Source organism: Simochromis diagramma, unplaced genomic scaffold (assembly GCF_900408965.1).
Source record: "Simochromis diagramma unplaced genomic scaffold, fSimDia1.1 OVJJ01000481.1, whole genome shotgun sequence".
NCBI lineage: Eukaryota > Metazoa > Chordata > Actinopteri > Cichliformes > Cichlidae > Simochromis > Simochromis diagramma.
This window is the reverse complement of record NW_024386898.1, coordinates 2,667,690-2,691,682: the sequence shown is the minus strand read 5'-3', so window position 1 is coordinate 2,691,682 and position 23,993 is coordinate 2,667,690. Positions and strand designations below refer to the sequence as shown.

At 41.3% G+C, this 23,993-nt stretch overlaps 1 protein-coding gene across 1 annotated transcript in view; it reads right to left on the bottom strand.

Annotated features, from left to right (window-relative positions):
* Nucleotides 1–23,993, bottom strand: part of cdh23 (cadherin-related 23) — a 187,079-nt gene that overhangs the window by 91,312 nt on the left and 71,774 nt on the right. The window contains exons 7-10 of the mRNA XM_040034470.1: nt 20,945–21,139; nt 20,714–20,842; nt 16,701–16,779; nt 1,271–1,383 (exon numbers count right to left, since the gene is read on the bottom strand). Coding sequence (XP_039890404.1) covers nt 1,271–1,383; nt 16,701–16,779; nt 20,714–20,842; nt 20,945–21,139 — 516 coding nt within the window. The remainder of the gene's footprint in view (nt 1–1,270; nt 1,384–16,700; nt 16,780–20,713; nt 20,843–20,944; nt 21,140–23,993) is intronic.

Here is a 23,993-nt window from a genome sequence, read left to right as displayed (position 1 = left end):
TCTTTCGTAACAGTGCTCCAGAATAATTTGACCTCCACCTCCACGTGCTCAGTGCTATCTAAGCTGCCTGAAGTTGAGAAATTAGTTGTATTACTACGGCACACTCCAATCAATAGCAGCACCGGCTAAGAAAGCACAAGAAGAGGAGAGAAAATTTAGAGAGGAGGGGGAAAAATCCATATCTTATAAATAAATTTTTGGGTGACACTTTTTTCTTTTCCAGCCTTTTTGCTCATTCTACTTTTCTGGTTAGTAATTATTGATTTCAATTAAAAAGACAAGCCTGAGCCTGGAATATGTTTGCCAGAATCTCTTTTTGTATTAAACCTCAAATGTAGCCAAATGTATCTCAATGGTCTCTCGTATAAAAATGTCACGCGACCTGCTTTTTATTACCAATAATTGCAGCCAAATCAGTAAATGCACAAACGCCAGAGAGGCCATTTCTCTTAAGGTGTGGCAGATTTGACTTGTCAAGCTATCAAGATCACGAATGGAATATTGTAACTACACAGAAAAATGAGGCCTTTGGTCACAAATCTTTCTGCTTTCAGCAGGACTTGGAAATCCATTTCACGCGTCCTCACACCCTGTGGGAACCACTCGGTGTACAATGGTGGAAGAGAAGAAATAATGACAACAAAAGTGGAGGACTGGACAAGGTGGCAAGGCTGCGGGTCGGGAGGTGGGGGGACAAGGGGGCGAGAGGGAAGGAGTGACATGCTAAAAAGCCAAGCGAGACAGACTTGGCTCATGGAGGGATAGAGGGATTCAGAGATCACACCTACTTCAAACAAGAGAAAAGGGGAAAAAAATGGAGGAACAAAGGAGGCCTCAGCATTAAGGAGGACTCTAAATCCTCTTCCTCTTTCTTGTTCTCTGCTCCCCTTGTTCTAATATCTGCTCATTCAGCACGAGCCTCTGGAGGGGACATTATCACAGAATCACAAGCATGAATATGGCCACTAATGAGCCCAATAAAAGCACTTGAGTTTGTCAGAGTCTCATTTGTGCAGAAGCATATTGACAAAACATCTAAAGATATACTGCACGCACATCATACATATCTAGTACTAACTGATTTCCTGCATAAGCGACAGACTGTATATCCAGTCTAAGAGATCTGTTTAGTTGGTCTTTGGAGACTATATAGAATACATTTTCATATCAAAGTTCTCTCTTAATCCAGCGGTGAAGCAGCCTTTCAGTCTCTTCTCTAGCCTATGACAGTCCCTCCACCCAATAACTCCCCCCACATTCGGCAGCTCACCCTGACAGTCAGAGAGAATCCTGCTGAGTAGAGGGGGTTTTCTCTGTCCAGCTGCCCATTCACTGTCAGGGATCCACTGATGTAGTCCAGGGCAAAAACACTGTTTGTGTTTCCTAGATGGAGTGAGAGAGAGAGAGAGAGAGAGAGAGAGAGAGAGAGGGAGACCAAAGAAAGTCAGAGAGAGAAACAAAACCTGCATGGTTGATAATTCAACATGTCTCCTGGGATACAACAAGAATCCTTTGGAAGGGAAGGTGGTGGATGAGCCATGTGCAAGTCTCTATTTCATGTAATATGGATACTGCATTCACTGTGCTGTCTTTTATCTCAGTACCTCCCTTAGGCTGGCTGACCTCCTCCAACCTGTCCACAAGCTGCTTCTCCTAAACCCGTTTTATTTCTGTCACACTCCCCTTCCCTTTTTCACTTCTTTATTGAGTTCATCTGTAATTTATGTAGTGATAATGCTGTCAGTAACTGACTGCAAGCATGGTTACACATCCCGGGAACTACAAGCATCGTGGCTGATATCGGAAAGATCTTTTTTTATTATCACTGTTAGTGTCACGGAGACTTTTTTTTATTAATTAAATAAATGGGCTACTGTTTTGTTTGTCTGTGAATTCTCATATGCAGGCATAAAACCATTTGTGCTTGCACCATGGGTCTCCTGTATCATTTGTGCTGCTGATTGGCAGTTAAGTCGCGATAAAAGCATCAAAGACGACGCATGCTAGTAAGAAAGGGTGGGATGTAGGATATCAAATGTTTTTAAGTTTGAATTTAAAACAATCTTTACTTAGAAACTAAAACCCACAGATGAACTTCAAGAACATATTTGGACGTATAATTTGGTATTAATAGAATCTTATAATTCTTATAAGAATTTCTTAAACTGTAACATAATAGGCTTACAATACAGATTGACTGCAGTCACCCCTTTTTGCATGGGTTGATAAATTGCATTAACTTTGTCATACTCCATGCACTCCTTCAGAGAGGAGCATTTCAAATTATGAACGCTGCACTGTTCTCATTAACAAGTTCAAGTGTGCCTGGTGTTATCCATTCACTTCAATTAAACAGGTTAAAATATTAGACCGAGGCCCACTTGAGTCCTCTTCTAATATTTTCTTATTCCCTCTATTCCTTTTCAAATTACCGTCCTTCTCGTTAACTTTCACACCTCTCTCACACTTTTCTGTGACACTTTCTCTTTCTGTCTCTCTCTCTCCCTCTCTCTCTCCGACACCCTGCTAATTACACCCAGCAGATGGAGAGCACAAACAAAAGTACACCCAATGGCCCTCACCTCTTCACTTTTAATGTTCTCTTGCTCCAGCCCCGCACTGCCTGGTATCTCCCTCTCTCAGATCAGATGCTCAAGTCTCACTCAGAGAAGCTAATGCCTTTACACTTTCAGTGTGATCCTTGGCGCCGATGATGTGTTATATGAGACGTGAATAGCCCTTTTGAAATCTCTGGTAAGTAGCACTTTATAAATGTGAATGTTATTACAGCAATCTGTTCAGCTGAAGGCAAACAATGGAGGAGACAAGACTAAATTAGATCAATGAATGAATGGGAAACATATCTAGGACTAATTCAATTACGCCGTGTTAACATGGAGCACTTTAACACTTTTAACAGCGGCCACCACAGCAGGTCATCTGTGATGTCGCACACTGCAGGTTAAACAGGTTAATGTGAGGGAATGATCAAAAATCAAATAATGCTGAACAGATAAAATATAATCCAGCCGCAACCAAATCCAAAACATCTGACAAAAATGAGCACTACACATCAGCACACCATTATGCTGCGTGTCAGGGTGGTCAAAAATAAGGCCCAGGGCACTAGAATTGGCCTGGAAAAGACTAGCACACTGGACAGCTTTAGAAAATATAAAGGACGGCATCGCTTTTCAATTTTTACCTGTAGTTTCAGAGGTTTTACAGCTTTTCCTGCTAATAAAGACGTTTCCATACAACAGTAAAATAATAGATACAGTAAAGTTTTTTTTTTACTATTGACTATAGAAATTTATGGAGTTTTTATTGATTTGTTTTTACAATGGCTCCAGTTAAAAAAAAAGTTAAATTGTGAATTAAGAAAAATTTTCATTTTGAATTATATTACACAATTTAGGTCGTAGAATTTAAGTCATGCTGACAGATTTGTTTCATTTTTTTGGGACACATTTATTTATTGGTTTTAACAAGTTTTACATAATGCACCATAGGTTTCTTTCCTTTACTACAGCAGTATTTTTCATAATGTAGAAAAACTAAGTCGCACTGTTGAAATTGCACTTCTTTTTCTTATACTGTGATATCTGAGACATCTAATGTGTATTTTAACGTGCTTACACTGAGATAGGAGAGTTTGACTAGTCTGGTCCATTTGAGATTAATGTAAGCTGTATGTGGCATTCGATGTAAAACGACTCGACATCCCAGCTCTAGTTTAAGGCACGTACACTACTAATGTCCCTGTTAGCCCGTTTTGGGGAAATTTTTAAAATTTCATTTTAACATTTCCCCATCAGTGAACTGCGTGTACCAAATTCATGCATGTAAGAATTTGTGGTCACATTTAACTAAAACTTGTTATTGAAATCTTAAGTAGCACCACAACATTTAACATGTATCGCTTTCAGTATGGCACAACTCTGAACGAGAGACACTCACACGATTGGACTGTGCATGCCTCCTGTGTCAAATTTAATGCTATGCTTGTTATTTGCAATAGCATTAAGACATTAAAGCATTTGTTTAGGATGCTCTTTTGCTATTTCCATGCAGAAAACAGATCGTTCAGTCTGCACCTGTGTGGATGGTCGGAAGCACCTGCTGCAGTACGCACACTTAGAGGGACTCTTTTGGTGGCAATGAAAGCGAGAGCTAAACATTTACAGGTGTGGTTACACTTCACCATAGTTGATACTGAAGCCTTTTGCACATATGGCAGGGTGTTTTGTGGCACACATCAGTGTTGTGTCTGAAGGAGAGGGCCTAGAGAAAAATAAAAAAATGAGCTCTTGAATTTATTTGGTTTCAAGGCTAACATTACTGCAGTTTTGGCAGATTACAAACACATGTATACTGGATTTACTTTAAGGTCTATTCAGTAAAAATTAAACAGATCTGTCTGAAATACTATTTGAAGTTCTGTCCAGAAATTTGTTGTAGCTAATCCCCCGGCTTTGTCCTAATAATATAAATCAGTCCTGGTTTTTGTAGCTATTACTTCTTTTACTCTGCAAAAGACAGTCAATTTTGTGTGTGTGTGTACAACAACTGCCATTATTAAAAGAAAAGTTTATTGTGACGGTAAACCACTTTACATTTTGAGACATGATTGCTTTTCATTAGCTTTTGCATGATTAAACTAACTTCCTTTAACTATATGACATGATAAATGCTATTTTCCCTTTTTCTGAAATCCTACATTCACAAGTAAGAACACTGTGAACCTTGAGCTACACTTTGAGCGGGATTAAGAAACATTCTCTTTCAGATAGGTTAGAGTAATAGCTGAGGTCTAGACTTCAGAGAAACATGTTGAGGTAAGTCTATAGTATACAACGGCTAGGGGTCAACAGATTAACCCATGCCTGTGTTCCCCACTCCCCAGTCGGCACTCTATTATTGCCCTGTATCTAGTCTGGAATGGAAGGGAGGGAAACTACAGAAGAATGAACATTGAGGAGAGGAGCCAAGCTAGCAAAGAGAGCAAAGCTTTGGGGTAATTGGCCTGGACTGAGGCCAAAAGGTGGAGAGTAGGATGTAGAAGGCACAGAAACTACTGCTGATCATATCCAGCCTACATAATGAATTTAGTTATGTAACTGATGACATGTGGCATCTATCTATCTATCTATCTATCTATCTATCTATCTATCTATCTATCTGTCTAGTGAAATATAAAGATGCTGACAAGGATTAAAACCATCATAAAACCTATCCTTCAGCTTCGAGACTACCTTATTGATGAACTGCACAATGACTAGTGAGCCAATAAGCCAGTAAGTCTGATGTTTTCCAAGCTGTTGGCTAACATTAGACTTAGTGGCTTATTTGCCTTAAGTCAAATATAATACTTAAAACCCCCCAAATTTTTTAGAGGCAATCGCTATGATTAAAACAAACCAAAGAAACAAAAGACCATCAGTATGAAACAGCCCCTCATGGTCAGCATTAATAATTCCTATGGTCACCAAAATGATTCCCAACATGAATTTGACCAACAATCATTTTGGGCCATTTGCTAAAACGGCAGATGCTCTTATTTTTCTTTGGCTGACAGTCCTAATAGGTGTGGAACACTGAAAACTATCGGAAGCAGGAAGACAATGAAACACAGGATCAATAACACAGAATATTGCAAAAAGGCCACATGTGATCAATGTAATAATCCTGCAGTAACCGCTAGACCCAAGTATCTTGTTAGGAGAAGTGTAGTAGTGTGTTGTTGTAAGAGTGTGCATGGGGGGGAAAAAAACACAAAAAAACTGCCACTTTGTGTTACGCACTAGTGACACTAAGCTGACACAACATTCATTGCAACATTTCTTTTTGCCTGATGGGAGAGGCAGGCAAGTTGATGTTGACAACAATTGTTAGAGGTGGTGGGAGGGTAACGCGCATCAGGGACTTAGACCCACTCAGTGTGGGCATCTTGCCTCTAAATTGCTTTGTCAGCTTCAGTGGCCTGACTAGAATGCCAATCTTCTCCAACAGCTGCCCCTTGCCCGGACGACTGGGTGCTCACCTGGCCGAGTGGCTATCGTGCATACACAAACACGCGCATCTACAAAAAGCTCTAGAGTGCCGTGCTGTAATGTACATTTGCGAGATAACAGCAGGCTGCTGGTTGTACTCTCTGCATGCATCCGTTAAGAGGCTTTGACTCATTGCTTCAGGTTCCATTGAAGGGGCCTTCCACCTAGGCACCGCTGTGTTGAGCTTGACCAGAGAGACAGACTGAAATTACACAGGGTGACTCAGAGGTGCCACTGAGAAAGAAAATATAATCATAATCTAATTGCTGATGCAAAGTGTTCTCCAGTGCTCTGCTAGGACACAGTGATTAGACCCCCAACGGATGAAAATTGCTGTTCAAAGATACACACGCACCCAAATTATACACAAATAGCAAAAAACTCTTTATTTGAATTTTGAAATTCAAATTTGTTACTTCAATTTGTGTTTTGTGCGTGTTAATATTTTGCTGTTTCAATTTCAAACTCCTAAGAAGAAATTCAAAGATTTGTGTACGTGTGTGTGTCAGAGTGCATTTAGTGTTAACCAGGAGAGTTTGACTCTGTGATGTGAGACTCCAGGGGATTAGCCATGCTCTCACATTACCAACAGTACTGGACTGGAAAATGAGAAAGCATGGCATGATTTTGTCTAGAGTGGGCCTGCACACTCAAATTCATCCACTCACACACACACCTCGAGAAATGCCCACAGGCACTGAGACACACAAAAACTCACACAAGCAGCTCTTATTTTCTGGGAATTTATAATGTGCTCAACAGCTTCAATGGCCAATGCTACAATTACAAAATAAAAGAAATCCAAATAATTTGCCACTTTTGAAGAATCTCGGCATTACCAAAGAATAGGTGGAAAACACGAGTGTAGATCTCATATTATGTATTGACAAACACATTTACACCCTTGCATCATTAACAATGGAGTGAAGGCTTATTTCCTGAGAACAGTTTTGTTATTGAAATTCACTCCCTCACAAACAGCAAAGGAGCGAGTGTAGACACAGGGTGGAAAACATGCTAGTGATTCTGGGTGACTTCCGTGTTGCAAAAGTGGAAAACTTACATGTGTAGTTATTATGGGAAGATTGCCCTGGAAGCAGAAGATATAAAGGATCTGATCTGATGAGTTCAACTGGGTGTGCGACGTGTGGATAACAATGACTTTCTCCAAAACTCGAGCTTTTGAGGACAGCCGAAACAGGACTTCTCCGAGTGTAATCGCCATGACTAAGCTAGTGACAACTGTTTTTTCTAGTTGGTGACAACACCATGGGGGCGCTGGAACATTCTAGTAATGTGATATGGCAAGCAGCCAGTGCTTAGAGGCTCGGGGCTAAGATTTTGTGTACTTTGCTAAATGTACACAAATTAGTGTCACTTTTAAGGATTACGCCTACAGGCATTCATATTAATGATGAGGTTTTAGTTATTGTCTTCAAACTACACTCGCTTCAAAATCTAAATGAACAGCTTCTCACTTACACTGATTTGCTTATGCACGTGCTCATCCGTGCATTCACACAAACCCTTTAGTGTATGACAGCTACTAGTGCATATGTATGTGCTCCTGTGTGTCTGCGATGTGAAGTGATAATGCCATTGGCAGACAAGCTGCATTTCATGAATACTAAATGAATTAGCTTCATCAAAAGTTTTTTTCTTCAGAAAAGATTCAAGGACAAGTATTGTCTGAGAATGTGTGGCAGATGAAACCGACTTCTGTTTGTAACCACAGATCACTCAGGTTGACACAGCTAGTAAGATGCACGTAAGCGGTCTTTGTGCTTTGACCCTTCCTGCCACCTGAAGCCCTAAAGCCTAACTTATGCTGTAACCTGATGTGCAGCTCCAGAGACGTGGGTCCCCTTCATTGCCAGCAACCTGTGTAAATGCTGTTAATGGTGTTGGCCATTTGCTAGGCTACGTTGCATGCTCTGCACAGATTCTACAGATGTATAAATTAAGCTTTACTTTCATGTACATACAGCCCACTTTGATTTTAAGTGGGCTTCCCATTTCTGTCAGTATATTCAGCAGCATGTCTCACTTTTTGTACATAATAAAACATACTGCTGTAGAAAATAAAAGAAATCTGTCAGCACGACTTAAATGATAACTAATAAATGTGAACTTATGGAAAAAGTACTGAAAGCTCATTGCCCAGACAGCTGTAATTATAAATAAGATTTTTTTTTTGTATTTTGCAAAAAAATGTCCTTTTTCTGGACGCATTGTAAAAAAAACCAAACAATAAAATCTCATAAAGTTCTATAGTTGATAGTGAAAAAACAAGAACTTTTCTGTCATTTGATTCTTTATCTATTATTTCACTGCAGTATGAATGGGCATGGGGAAGGTATTTATTAGTAGGAAAACTTAGTAAAATATAGTTAAAAGTCTAAAATATATGCCCTCCTTCACATTTTCCAAAGCTCTCAAATGGGCCAGACCAGAGTCTCTGCTAGGCCAATTCTGACCCCCGGGCCTTTTGTTTGACACCCCTGCTCTAAACATTTAGACAAATGCTGCTTTTCCAGTAAGGAGTGGGCGGATTGCTGAACAACAGTGGAATTTTTTTCCATAGCAGTACTTATTGACTTGATTTTACAACAGGCACTTGCAGCCACTTATCTTTGAATATGCTTAGTGAATCCAATGAGATGTTAGCTTTTTGCGCCTCTACCAAAAGAACTAGTCAAATTTGCTTGTTCTGTGACATTGCACATGATCCCACACCCATCGACGTGACATGATCAGGCCAAGCTTTTGGCTCTTCTACCTGCAGCTGAACATTTTCTCATATCTTAGTTTTTTATTGACTTATGTGTGAAAAGTGAAATTAACAGCTAAGTAAGAACAACAACAAACAAAAGAAAGAGGAAGAGAAGTACAGTTTACCTCTACCCTGCTGGCCAACAACAATACTGTTGGTTTGGTAACGTTACAAATAATTGAAGACACAGTCATCCCATGACCATTGTTGGAAGTGTGTGGGTGGAATGGGAGAGTGTCCAACTGCAGTTTGGACAGGGCATAAATCCTACTTTATTACATATTTATTAGGAACAAACAGCATTAAAACATTCTGTGTGCTTCCTCCAATGACTTTAGCTCAAGATGCCACTGACCTAACCTAACCTCAGACCAACACAATTCTCATCCTGGTCACAGATAAATGTATCCACGATCTACAATCTTCAGGTCTCATGAAAAATAATTAGGCTTACAGCTATTGATTCCTGGATTTGGTCTGTCAGCCCAAGACGTCACAGTCTCTTTTCAACTGAGTATTGAACTGGCAGTGAGGTCTTATCGCTAGTGTGTGTTTTTGAAGTGTATTTGTAGCAGCGTGTTTGCGAAAAATCTTGTCGGTGTCTCTCAGTGAGACTAGGCTAGACTGATTTACCCTATTATCTGATTTTTTTGCAGCGTGCTAGACAACACAAAGTCAGTTTTTGCACAGAGTACAAAACAGCAGCGGGTTAGAAGACAGCAGAAGAGGAAATTGGATTTGACATTGGGAAATGCTGTTGTTCACAAGCCAATAGCTTAGAATATCACTTCTTAAGGCCAGCGGTGTCCTCTTTATCCAAAGGGTAAATGAACAGAACAGCAATTGATAAACCTCCAGTGTATGCTGGAAATATAACAAAAGCAAAATAGACCTTTTATTACAATTAAAATACAGACCAATAACTGAGATCAATAGTGGAAAAGAATTTGAACAGCTGTGCAGTTTTTGTGCTCTTTCACGATGCATTGCTCTGCTAGCAGGGGCTGATGCCTTTGAGGAGGGTTGTTGCCATGCGGGGTGTCCTTGTTCTTCCACCACATCCAGTTGGCTAGCACATGTCAGAATAACATCCACAAAGATGTGAGCATCATGTCCTCACAACGCAGCAGATTTTGCATCGTAAGGAGATGATCAGTATTATTGACTTCACATTTTAGTTGCTGTAAAGCTGAGGCTGATCACACCATAACAAAGTGAGGCCTGGACTTGGCTGTGATTGCATTTGATTGCTGCACTCTACTAGACTTCACTAGTCCTGGGATTGTGTCACAATCAGCGTCCCGCAGACTATCTGCCTTCCCTGAGAGATTACATAGCACCGGGCTGTGGTGAGCCTCAGAGCGTCTAATTGAAAACCAGGAGAAATCCCCGTGATGCGACAGTGACAATAAGAGCTCCCTATAGAATAACAGGTATTAGGCTTGTCCATATTACAACATGTCTGCTGATACAAGTTAGGCAGTAGTCGCATGGAATCAGAGCATCAGGGTGTAGCAGTACTGAGAGATAAAGATATGTGGGGAAAGACAGACAACGGGAAATAATCGCCTTTACAACTTATCAGTGTGTCCAGGCAGGAAATGGCATGGCCGTACCTGTGACACCGCTTTGCTGAGGGCAGGCTAGAGGATGCCCCCCTAATACTAAGTGCAGTGGACAGTGGACACCTGTTCTGTCTCTGTGTCCATAGGCAAATGTGTACGTGCAATATGTGGTCTTGCTCTTCAGGTTCCTGACAGACTTCAAAATACCCAGTGATGATATTGTAAATCTGTACTACTTTAGCTGCAAATTAAATAACATCTTTGCAGCAGTTTCCCAGCACGAAGACGCTACAATGAGAAAGGAAGAATGGTCTAAAAGGAAAGAAAAGTGTAGCGATGGAAGGAGCTTAGAGTGGGATTAGTTGTGCTTGCATGTGACAAAAGCGATAGAACCAAGCACACAAAGATAAACAAGAGGCTGATATGAAAGGCTTGGGGGATGTCCTTTCGTTCTGTGAGACGCAAGGCTGACTTTTATTCTGCTTATTCTTACACTATTATTACAGCGCAGAGGAGAGGCTACAGAAACTTTACACAAGCTTAACTCTTATCCTAACGGACAGCAGTATTTTTGGGGCAAGACTCCTTGCCTCAAGTCCTCTATAATAGAAATCACAGAAAGCAAGACAGAAAGTTCTTTTTAGCAGGTAAAATATGTTCAGTAGGTCAATATTGGGTATTTTTTATATTTCTTAAGATGAATACTGTGCTTTAATATCTTTAAGTGTGAAGTAGGTGATCTGTCCGAGCATATATGTGTGCAGACAGACATGAGCATGTAGCGAGTAGACATTGTGCTAAAATGAGTCCATCTGGGCTTTAGAGTGATAGTTCCTTAGGTCATTGGGGGTGTCATTGAGACTGACTAGTGTTGTCTGTGTTTCCCCCCTGTCGTCCTCAGGGATGGGTTTGAGCCGATGATGGCTGACGTTTTGGGATTGTTTATTGCTTGAGTTGCTGTCCAAAAGCTATGATGTAATGCTATAGATGTGAATAATGTAATACAATGCTATGGCAGAAGCTCATTGGTGTAGAAGCTCATCAGTCAGAAACACCCCGGGTTTGTGTACTCTTTGATCTTTACCTTTCTTTTTAGTCGCAATTTATTTATGTGCTTAGTTTCTTCTTTAGCTCTGCTGTAGCTTGATAGCATAGCTGAGCATCATCTCAGTGATGACAGAGGTGCAAAGCTGTTATGATCTTATCTTTTAGAGGGATTAATCTGACAAATCTTTCCAAAGATCTAACAACTGGAGTCAAAGTTGAGATGCTAGTGTTAGAGGAGAACTGTCATGGGAACATGTAATCTGATATTCCTGAGAGGAACTGGAGTCACAGCAAGCGGTGAAACAAGACTAAGCACGCAGATATTTGATTCCAAAGACATCTGGGTGCCAAGTATCCATCCAACCATCCATCCTGAGGTCAAATGTTTTCATACAGAAAAACACCTGAAGCACAAGCTACCCCAAGGAGGAGGAGCCACAGATCTACTCCCTAGTCACTCCTGAATGACTGAGCTTCTCTTTCTTCTTCTTTTTTTTTTTTTAAAAAAAGGTTTTTAATGTGTATTTAAATTTTATTACATGGCAGATGTGTGACTGAATAAGTAGGAAGAAGGACCACTAAGAGTGATCAATAAGGATCTGCTGCACAGCTTTCCCAAATAAAAAGCCTTGCAAAAATGACAAATACAATAATCGCAAAAAGGCATGCTGGACTGATTTTATTTCAATTCAGCATGCCTCTCAGCACTAAGGAGCATGCTAACATGATTACTACAATGTGAATTAAGTATTGTCTTTTAATCTTGTTTGCAGGCACATTGCATGGTCAATGCTGCTTTTAAGCTGCTTTTAAGCTGTTTTGATGATTATACTGCACGCCCCATTTAAGATATGCAGGAATCAACATCATTAAGTAATAAATGCATGAAATAAAAAGTAACTTGTATATTTGGAGCGACTTTAGTACCACTGACAAATGATGAGCATTAAGTAATTTACCGACCATCAACTCAGAAGAAAGATTGTGTTTTAGCCACACTTAAAAAAAACCAAAACTCTGTCAGGAGTATACATGAATATGTTTGTTTGTTTAAGGCAACAGCCACTATACGTGTGCGATAAAACCTTTCTTTCTCATTTCCAGTAATTGAGGAATTGTTGGAGCATTTTGGGTCAGAAAACCTCCAACAGATGTTTAGAGCAGGAAAAATCCAGTGGATAGTTCAGCAGTGGGCTATTGCTAAAGTGATATATAATGAGAGCAGTGAGTCAGAGGTCCAATAAGAGGGCTAAGTCTCACCCTGTGGACCGGGGATTTACCATCAGAACCGCTACCCTGAATCTCCTTCATCATAACAAAAAAATAACAACTGCAACACTGCGGGCAGAGCGCTGCTGTGATTCTATCTCATGTACACATCAAATCCCAGATACACTCCTCTGATTGGAGGAGGGAGAGGAAATCCTCATCTTGAGTCCCACAATCATTAGCGTGAATCACAGCTGCAATTAAAACCTCGTTTATCTTAATTACTGAACTAATGAGACGAGTCCCGCAGGAGTGAGCCGCAGTCTCAGAGGACACTCGGGGTGAGGAGCGGGAAGGCAAGAGAGGAGTCATGCAGAGTCACACTTAAGTCTGCAAACAAGCACGCCCTCGCACCAATCTGAGCAGATAGACAGAGGCATATGTGTAAGCGTGCATGTACAAGCACACACATATAGAGGCCACACACACATATATCCATGCAAAATGCATCATCATATAACCTTACCCTCCCACCTTTATCTCCTAGCACTACATCACCCTTCAACTTCCATTATCTATCAAACTTATAATGATTTTATCAAGCCTACAGACTCCATCTCCATAAGGGCTTAGTGCGGTGCTATAACTCTTGATTTTGCAACGACCGGGAATACATCGCACCACCTAATTAATGTCTTTTTAATGCTTTTCTCCTCCAGAGCTTAACTCAGCCAAGCTCAACTTTGCAACAAGCACAACACACACAACAATACAACATGTGGCAGCAGACGGTAAGTAAGACTGAGTAGCTGTGTGCACTGAATGGGAGCAGCAGGTTTATGGTGAGCTCAGTAAAGAAGTGGGCTGGGCAGTGGCCTCTCTGTCCTGAGCATACAGCTATCATGCGCACACACTCACAAATAATGCATGGCTGCGCACATGCGTGGACAAAGGGTCAAATTCCTTCGTTCAGCTGTGAGATTGCGCAGTGACTCAGCAGATGGTAGAAGACTGAATATCTTTATCACCACAAATTCCCATGGTGTGCCAAGCATATCAAGCGGTGCCAGCCCTTATCAGCCAGCTGGCAATAGTGGAGGCACCGATGTCCCTCCATCCTGGCCATTCTGGGCTCAACAGGGGGCAAGCAGAGTTTAAAGGATACAGTCCACAGACAGTTGTAATCCTCCCAATGGGTGTTTATTTTCCACCACGCAGATCAATGTTTCAGTCCTGAAGGATCTTTGAGGGATTGTTCGTCCTTCAGGACTGAAACACTGATTGTGGTTGAAATAAACACCCTGCAGGGGTATTAAAGAAGCATTGCAGCAGTGGATGGACAACACAGTCAAAAGTGTTTGTGTGTTTTATCTTAATAGAAATAGAGATGCTTCATGTCTCTCCTGATTAACTATGATTCAGATTTGTATTCTCAAACAGGCCGCACAAGTCTGACTGATACGCTCAGCGGCTGTGATGCATACAAGCAACACAACTGGGTCAATTACTCAGATATAAATCATAATTTAAATTGACTATTTGCCGCTCACAGAAGCTTTGTGACAGTCAAGAATAATTTATAATAGTGCTGTCAAAATTACTGCATTCTTTTTTGTGAGTCAATTGTAATATCTGACACATTAGAAAGAAAAATGAACACAATTAGCACGGCTAGATCACTTCACAAGTTATGTAGGGTTCTGTAAATTGCACAGGTGGCTCACCGTCCCCGTGTCAAAACAGGTGTTAATGTGCATCAATGAGGAGAAAAAAAGAAACAGCTGAGGGTAAACTGATGGAACAGTCATCAGGTAAACTTGTTTTCCATCCTCTTCAGATACGATGTCAACAAATAGCACTAACATTAAGTTAATGTGCAGTCAACTCTCGATCTGTCTGTATCTGGCCTGCATCCACTTCCATGAGTTCTGCTTTTCTGGCACATGAAAATACATTCATATCCATGTGCACAAAAAAAGTCTGCCTTCCAGTAATTAACTCTATAAACATTTGTCCAGGCCAATTACCCTGGGGCAACGTCGAAACTTAAAACGAGCATGCTTAAGTTTTAAATAAGGAAATGGACTCAAGCAAGATGGTGTCACAGTGACTACTGATTTGGAGAAAATTAAAAAGGTTGATTAGCTGGGTATACTGGGCAATATGATTACATTTCTCTCAATAAATATTACTAAGTATTCATTCAAGCCACAGGACTGTGCAAAAGCCTTCAGCTGCCTGTCATTTATTTATCATTTGATAGGAAAATAGGAGATAAGTGCATCAATTTATAGAGATATTAGACAGTCAATATGCTTTTAATGAATTCGGCAGTGTGTTTGGGATCATCATCAAGCTGAACTGGCAGATATGCAGTCCCAAACCTTGACGGAGCCTCCACCGTGTTTTACAGAGGGCTGCAGACACTCACTGTTGCACCTCTCTCCTGTGTAATTTGATATACTTCAGCCTTTCTCGCAATAACCAAAGAAAGTCTTTGAAAGATGTTCAGAAAGTCTTGATAAATATCGCCTCACGAGCCTTAAACAAGTCTTGCTACTTTGAAGTAAAACATAAAGAAATGAGTGGTGATTCAAGACTTTTGCACATTACTGTAAGTATGGGTTATTTATATTTAATGTTAATATTCACTTCCACTTATTCCACTTAGAGGAAATTAAATTCTATATTAATTCCATGCTTTTTTCCATTCTTCGATCAGAAGCTTCAGTCTTAAAAAGGTAATTTATTGCAATTAATCCCAGCAAATCTTTTCATTAATACCTTTTCTTTTAAACTGATTAAGAGTTGTAGTTACAAAATAATAGCATCTTAAAAAAGAGAGTGATTGACTACAGTAGGAGGAATTTAGGATATTGTCATCATTATGTCATTAAGCTGTTCTGAGTTATGCTTCCTGCATTAAGAGCTAACTGTAAGATAAATTGGCACAGGTGTAAACATGACAGCTGAATCATTCACTTAATCTAGTTATATTCATAATACTGGGGTGCATTTAAAGTTTATCCTGTTACATAGTCAGTCAATATTACTCTTGTTGTAACTTCTCCCAGATATCCATCTGCACCTTTAGCGCAAGCTTAACAACGAGTTTTACAGGATTACGAAGCATGTGAAGCCAGTTTTACAGAGCAAAGTGGTGCAGTGGCGCATAAAGATTAAGACACAAAGTTACAAAGTGTGTGCAGAGTTAATACCCAATGCTTTTGCTGCATGCCGTTAGTACTCATAACAATAATTATTTCACGAAATCTTTATATTAATTTGATTCCTTGAGCCTCGGAAGGATGAATATAGTATTCATGTCATTACAAATACCTGTCTATCCCAGATACGGATCAACACCAAAGTTTAACTTTAAGCAACCTTGCCCCAGGGTCAATCTGTCCACCAACTTTCATGAAGTCAGTTCAGTTTGTGAGATATCTTCCTGGCAGACAGACAGACAAAGCAACTGGCAGGCATAAACATCATATCCTTGGCAGAAGTAAGAAAACTGAGTATTTAATGCAGGATCACTGCTTCATCCTTATCAGCACCATACAAGCTGTACAACTCCAAAGTAAAGCTCTCAGATATAGTAACACCAACACAAGTCAGGGATTTCCGAAGTGAGCTTAATATGGCGGTCATTTGTTTTGGCCCTTTATCTCAAATCTAAAACAAAATCTTAAAGAAAACAAAACAAAAAAAAAGCGCAAACGGAGACGACAACAGAAAAATCGTGGCATCCTTCTCGTCTGCCGAAGGTAAAATTTGTCACGCTGACAAATCATAATCCTGTTTTGATGGCACAAGCCAACTTAAGAATGATAACACAAAATGAAAGCTGACTTCTGCATAACTGAACCAAAACAGTGATTAATAAATGCTCAGAGCCAAGCCTATTCTCCAATTCTGAGGAGCTCCTCTCTGCTGTTATTGACTGTTGTGCTTGATGAGACTTGTCTATTATTACTGCGGAATTATGATAAGAGGTGATCGATTCCCCTCTCTGTGCTGCGGATGTCAGATCGATTATGTGACTCAGACCTGTGATGATGGTGTAGCCGATTCCTCTTGGTCGACCAAGATCCTGGTCAATGGCTGTTATCTTCCGCACTTCGTATCCCTGCAGAGACACACACGCACGCACAAATATAACCTGTAAGCTGCATGCAGTCTTCACAGACACATTTTTTTAGTTGTTGAAAAGTAGTTTCCACTTTAATCAGAGAAAAAAGAATAACATCAAACCCTTGGGACACAGTTAGCAGTTTTTGCTAAATAAAATACAACTACATGCTATTTTGTCCTCTGCTATGTGCACACAGGATGACAGACGCCTTGAATGTGTTTGAAATCTCCCTTTCTCTTTTCTTCTTATAAAAATCAGGACAGGATACCTTAGTTTATCCCGGTGAATCAAATATCTGTAACCAAAGCATCAACAAGCTAACAGAATATTCCTAGGCATATCAAAACCGTAAATATCCACTTATCTCTCACAAAGACGTGCCCATCAAATTTTAAAACATAACAGTATCGTATTTCCAATCCTCCTTTGTATCTCTTCAATGGAGAGGGTGGAAAAAAATGTAAAAAGTGCAGGCAAATCACAAACTATTTTTTCTTTATGTGTGTTATTAGCATTTCATTGGGGTTTATTTCTCCTTTCATTGTTTCGAAGTTCCCCTGCTGCGTCAATGACTCTGCTACTCAACAAAACCACAGTGTGACAGCTGAAAAAAGAGAAGAAAAAAAATCAAAACGAAAGACAGAAAGCTATTTGAAAAGTCTTTGATCCGCTGAGCTTTCTCAGCCTTCTTGCCTCAATCAGACACAGCGGTGGTACTTAAAAACCCCTGTGCTGCAGTGTGAGATTGAGAGACCTTCCCTTACTTCCTTCCTTCTCTCCTCCCTCCCTCCCTTACTCCCATCTCAGCCCTCTCACTCACACCCGAGCAGGCTGCCTCCCATTGATCCTGCAAATTGTGTCTAAGACGTGTTTATGCTCCATTTCTGCCAAAGCATCTCCTGTCATTGACCAATTACAGCAGAATCAATTACAAGCCTTTTAGAGAGACTGATTCGCACCTATCACAAACTGAGGGGGAAACACACCCACACACACACACAAACGAGAAAGATGCAGGGACATACTAAGAGAGGAATAGAGAAAATGAGCGTGGAGAAGTGATGCTGAAGTAATATGAGCAATATTCTCGAGCTGTCCACACAAGTGCAATATGTTCAATCAAGCGTCAAAGATACAATCCCTCCCCTCCTGCACACACATGCAGACACACACTAACATGTATACACTGAACCTCTTCTCCCTCTTTTCATCCTTTCATTTCTAGCTTTCTAGCTATACAGTGCATTACCCCCCCCCCCCCCCCCCCCCCCCCATCCTCCTCTCCTTCTCCTCATTGAGTTGACAGCCAAATTGCGTTTGTCCTAGAAGGGGCTTAAACGTCAGTCCGAGCACAGATTCACAGCTATAACAGCTAAAAACCCTGCCCTGTGATTTCATCTGAAAATAATAATAATAATAAAAAAGCATTTCTTCTACTCCTTTGTCAAACTTTTCCCTGGATGACTGCTTGATTGGCCCAGGAATAAAAGAAAGACAGAAACAGAGAAACAAACAGGCCGCCAGAGAGGGAAAGGTAGAAACAGAGCGTGCGCACTTACACCTTTGAGAAATGACCTATGACAGGGACCCAAGTTTGATATCTCTACGTGTAAATGTCAAGGGCCTTGAGAACAGTTGACACTCATTCCGTCACTGTACGCCCTCGGCTTATCACCACCAAACACTGCATAATGGAAATGACACAGAATACCACATGAGGTCATTGAAGGAGTGTCTGTGTATAAGTGTGGTGCTGCTGCGGGCTTGTACTTATGTGTCTGGCTTTAAGCACTGTTGTAATCCTGTGTCTGTAGTGGGGTCAACAGGGCTAAGTAATAGATTTCTGATTTTGGCTGTGTATCTGCCGTGACCTGCTCTTACATTGTAACTGTAATAGGATTAGACACTGCCCCCTACTGTTAGAGGTAAGAGATGAGGCACTCCGAGGTAGTATTACTGAGGATTAAAGCTTCCAAGCTGCTGTGATCTGGAATCCACTTTCTAATGTTAACTTTACAATCCACTGTAATTGGACTCTTTTTAAAAAAATCTTCCCTCTTATTCCCTCATCTAACTTTATACCTGGCTTTTTTTCTTCTCTCCGGTCACCTTTTTCTCATTCCACCCCGACATCCTATTCTCTTTCCATACCCTCACACCTCCCCCCTTCCTCCTATTGTGACCTTCCTGGTGACAGTTGATGAATCAGAGAGTCCGGGAGACACCGGGCTTCGACTCCGTCACGCCCCGTTAATATGCATGCAAATGTAGCACTTGACATTTCTACTACAGCGCATTCGGGCTGGGAACGAGGGACGTGCGGGTTGTTGTGTGAGTCGGGGGGCTGATATGGGTGAGAGACTGGGGACGAGACAGAACGAAAACTGATAGAGTGAGAAACCAAAATCGGGACGGACAGTGTTATGCCCCTGTGTGTAATTCTCTCTCTACAAGTGGAAACATCAGTAGCTGGACCATTAGCCACCTGGGAACTGAGTTTAAGAGCTGAGCCAGGAGAGTGAACATAATGGTGTACAGAGAAACAGACATTTAGTGTATCACATACCCATTATAAACCTACTTGAAACTGAAACAAAGCTACGGCCATTTTGAGTCCCTATTGTACTTCATGTTATACCCAGACTTCATACACATGCCACAGTATGAGCGCATAAGACCAGAAATCCTGTAGCCCTTGTGACCTTTGGCAGGGGCTTCGCATCTATGGATGAGGATTGTAAATCTATAACAGTAATTACCATCTTCAACCACCACAGTGCTGTATATGGGGGCACTGGACTGAATTTGGGTGCATTTCCAACATTTCCAGTGTTGGAGGCTCAGGAGTGATGATAAGATGTGAAATATCATGCCGTCATTCAATTAGAGTCAATTCAGTTTTTTTTTATAGATGGGCGATCGTGGCTCAAGAGTTGGGAGTTCGCCTTGTAATCGGAAGGTTGCCGGTTCGAGCCCCGGCTCGGACAGTCTCGGTCGTTGTGTCCTTGGGCAAGACACTTCACCCGTTGCCTACTGGTGGTGGTCAGAGGGCCCGGTGGCGCCAGTGTCCGGCAGCCTCGCCTCTGTCAGTGCGCCCCAGGGTGGCTGTGGCTACAATGAAGCTTGCCATCACCAGTGTGTGAATGGGTGGATGACTGGATATGTAAAGCGCTTTGGGGTCCTTAGGGACTAGTAAAGCGCTATATAAATACAGGCCATTTACCACAGAGCCCAAATTACAACAACAATCACCTCAAGGTAATTTGTAATGTAAGGTACGGCCCCAAAAATAATACAGAGAAAACCCCAACAGTCAAATGACCCCTCTGAGCAAACACGTGGCAAAAGTGGGAAAGAAAAACTCCCTTTTAACAGGAAATAACCTCTGGCAGAACCAGACTTGGCAGTGAGGAGAGGGAGACAGGACAAAAGACACACTGTGAGTTCAATTGTAAACACATAGAGGTGAGTGAAGGAGAAATGCTCATAGCAGCATGGGAAACCCCCACAGCCAAGACCTGTTACAGCCTAACTAGGGGAGGATTCATGGTCAGCTGATCTACTATAAGCTTTATCAAAAGGGGGAATTTTAAGCCTAACCTAAAAAGTACGAACCATCTGTATCCTATTCAGATTGGGAGCTGATTCCACAGAAGAACGTCCTGAAAGCTAAAGGCTCAGTCTCCCATTCTGCTTTTAGAAACTCTTTGTTTTTAATCATATTTCTTTGCACGAGTTGTATACACCTACTGAATAATCAAAGAGCAACATGAGCATGGGACAGGAGGAGCGGGATATGAGAAATGAGGTAAAAGATAAGTTGAATGTTCTGGCATCAGAGCAGGATGGAAAGAAAGAAAAGACGAAAGCTGCTTGAAGAGGGTACACACTGTGGTGGTGAGATGTAAAGTGGGATTGTATTACTGACCAGGGGAACATCCTCCTGTATGTTGGTACTGTAGGGCAGATTGGTGAAAATGGGATCCATGTCTTGGACATCAGTGATGGTGATAGCCAAGCTGGCAAGCCGTGACAGAGGTCTGATTTTGTCTTGATCCTTTCAGAAACCAAAAAACAAAAACAAACACAGTATACATTTAACAGCGCTAATGCAATTTTGCTAACAGAGACTAAGTTTTGATACTGTATGTGTGCTGACCGTAGCGTTGACGGTGAGCTGGTAGGCTGTCGTCGTCTCATAGTCCAGAGCTCTGGTCACAGTGACAGTGCCTCGGGCGCCATCAATGGCGAAAAAGGCAGAAGGTGGCTGAAAGGAGAAGAGAACACTGCCCCCAGTGCCTTGGTCTGGATCGGAGGCGTTTACCATGAATATGGATCTGCCCACCGGTGTGTCCTGAAAGACGCATCGAAGAAGACACACAGAGAAGTGAATATATACAAACAACAACCCAAGTGTATGCAGGAAGATATCTCCTATAATTACATTTAAAAGTCAGAGAAAAATAAAGAATGAAGCAGGTACAGGAAGGCTTTATTAACTACGAAAGCAACAGATGGCAGTTTAACTTAATTAATAATTATTATTATCCAAAACAATTTGGTTGTGATTGTGATTGATCCCCTGCAGCGTTTCCCATGAATAATGACATCTAATAACAAAGTATCTGTAGTCCATCTGGATAAATAAAAGCAATGATTTCAGTAATACAGCTAAACCGACGCGAATGTGAAACCATAACCCCAACGTTTGCTTTGAGTTGTCCGTGGAGATCAGGCACACAAGACAAATTTATGGCAGACTTAACCCTCTTGTTTGCAAGTGAAAGAGCAACTTGCCGGGGTAAGGCAAACTGTTGTTGTTACAATAATGCATCTATCCCTACAACAGAAAGTATTTGTTGCGCTTTGCTGTCTGTAAATATATGCATTGCCTATCTGTGTTGCCCACAGAAATGGTCTTGGGTATCAAAAAGCTAAAAGCAAAGATATATGAAATGCCCAGAAAGGCTGCAAGATGCTACACCAGAGGGTCATGTGTGAAATAAAAAAACAAGCAAACAAAAGAAAAAATTAAATAAAAAAAAGAGAAGGCTGTATAAAGACACACATTTTCCAGGTAGCCCGAAAAGTCTGTGGAACAACGGCATCATTAATTGGAATTTTATCTCAAAACAGCCACACATACATGCACGATTAATAAGAAATGAGAATGTGTACAGGTACAGAGGGGAAAGGACGTGAAGGAGGATGGGACGCATCCTGATATTCCACTAAAAAAGAAAAAAAAAAACCCCACTTGCACAGGTCTTCTACTCTCTCCTCCTGTTTACCAGACCTGTAGACACAGACCAGAGAGTGTGTGTGTGTATGTGTGTGTATGTATGGGTGTCTACGTTTACGTGTGTGTGTGGTCTTGTCTATCGCAGGGGCAGAGTGTGACCACATGGGGAGGTCATAGTGTTGAACTGAGCTGGGCCCTGAGCCAGAGCTAAAGTGACACAGTAAGAGAGCAGTTGACCCCACAGTCTGTCTGCACTGGTGTCAGGGGAGTGTAGAAGTCTATTTGCATGTGCATGTGTGTGTGTGTAAATAGTGGTGTGTCAGAGTCTATGAAACTGTGTAACTGTGTGTGAACGCCTGGGTTAGAGGGGGTAGACAGTATGAGCAGAATCAGACCTCGCGTGGGCATATGTGTGTACGCATTTGTAATTTGTGTAATGAAATGTGTGCTCTGCTCTCTCGCAGTGGTCTCTGCATGCAAACATAAACAGCATCGCAAACGGGTCTGTCCAACCACATTAAGCTAGATTGACATATGAGAATTTAAGGAGAGCAACAAATGTCAACGAGAGTAACAGAGCAAGTTTTTTAACCCTGGAATCCTCGCTGTGTTGTGTAATGTATGCAGACGGGGTCCCGGATCGTTTCTCAGATTTATGTAGTGAAAATTAATATAATTTACTTTTTTTTTTTTTTTTTTTTTTTTTTAAAGTAGGTCTGAAAGTTGTGAATGCTCAGATGTAATCGGAGGCCTCAGGTTAACATTATATTTCTTTTAGTGCAGTTGCTCTGACTACAGGGGACGACACTGTGGCAATAAGAGCGAAAAAGGAAGAGCAGAAAATCTATTTCTTGTTAGAAAAAAATGAAAATAAAAACTAATTTTTAAAAATTGAGAACAACAACCAGAGCTGACAGCTTTCAGTCACTTTCCATGCTCTGCTCTCTCTTTTTGGGTCCCTGAGAAGCTCTGCTGCATCACTTTGAGTGTAACCTGGCTGACAATTGCCGAGTGAAGGAACAGAGTTACTAATCCACTCCCCCACAACAATAACTGCATTTGAATAAACATCTAAGCTGCATTTCTCTGATATATTTAATATGTTTGTCAAGTTGTCTGCTTAGGAGGAAATTGGAAACACCTCTAAAGGTACCCCGCAGCCTGCAGCGCGACACCCGAGCACAGCAACAAATTAATTGGATGAAAATATACGCAATCAAACTCTAGGTGAATTAATTAAATACTGTTGCATGTAACGTGTGTGTGTGTGTGTGGAATGGATGTCGACATTATCAATTCTGCTTTGATGTCAAGGAGGCAGTTTGATGGTTAAGTGTTGGGTGAATGCATGTATGTGTGTGTGTGTGTGTGTGTGTGTGTGTGTGTGGCACTTTTTGGAAAAAGGAAGAGTGTTAGGATGATATCTAAATGTGTGTGTGTGTGTGTGGATAAAGAATGTGATCTGATGTATCCTTTTCTTCCCCTGAAGCATGCCACCTTCTATCTCTCTTTGCGCAGCAACCTGTGAAACAATAACTCATAAACACCGCCAGGGTCAAACGCCGCAAGGTTCGGTAAATAACGCAACGCGCTCATATATGTAAACGCACACGCGCGCACACGCCAGCGCCAGTTTTGATCTCTCAGATTTGACAGAGGCACAGCATTCAAAGCACTTCAAGCAACAACAGTTCAAAGCTTTGCCAGGATGTGCAGATGACCAACTCTCAGCAGAATGTGTCAGTGTGCCAGTGTGGTGCTGCTCAGGTTAGCGGGCTCGCCTGCGTGCGGGTGAAGCTCGCGTCTGAGCCGCTATTCGATTTTTTTGGAATCTCTCCCTGAAAACTGAATGCGAACATTAACCAGTCACATTATTCAGTCTTATCTTCTTGCTTCCCTTTAGTCTCTGAAGGTCAAACTGCTCAGTTTGCATAAACGGTGCATTTTAATACTAAGAGCAAAACAA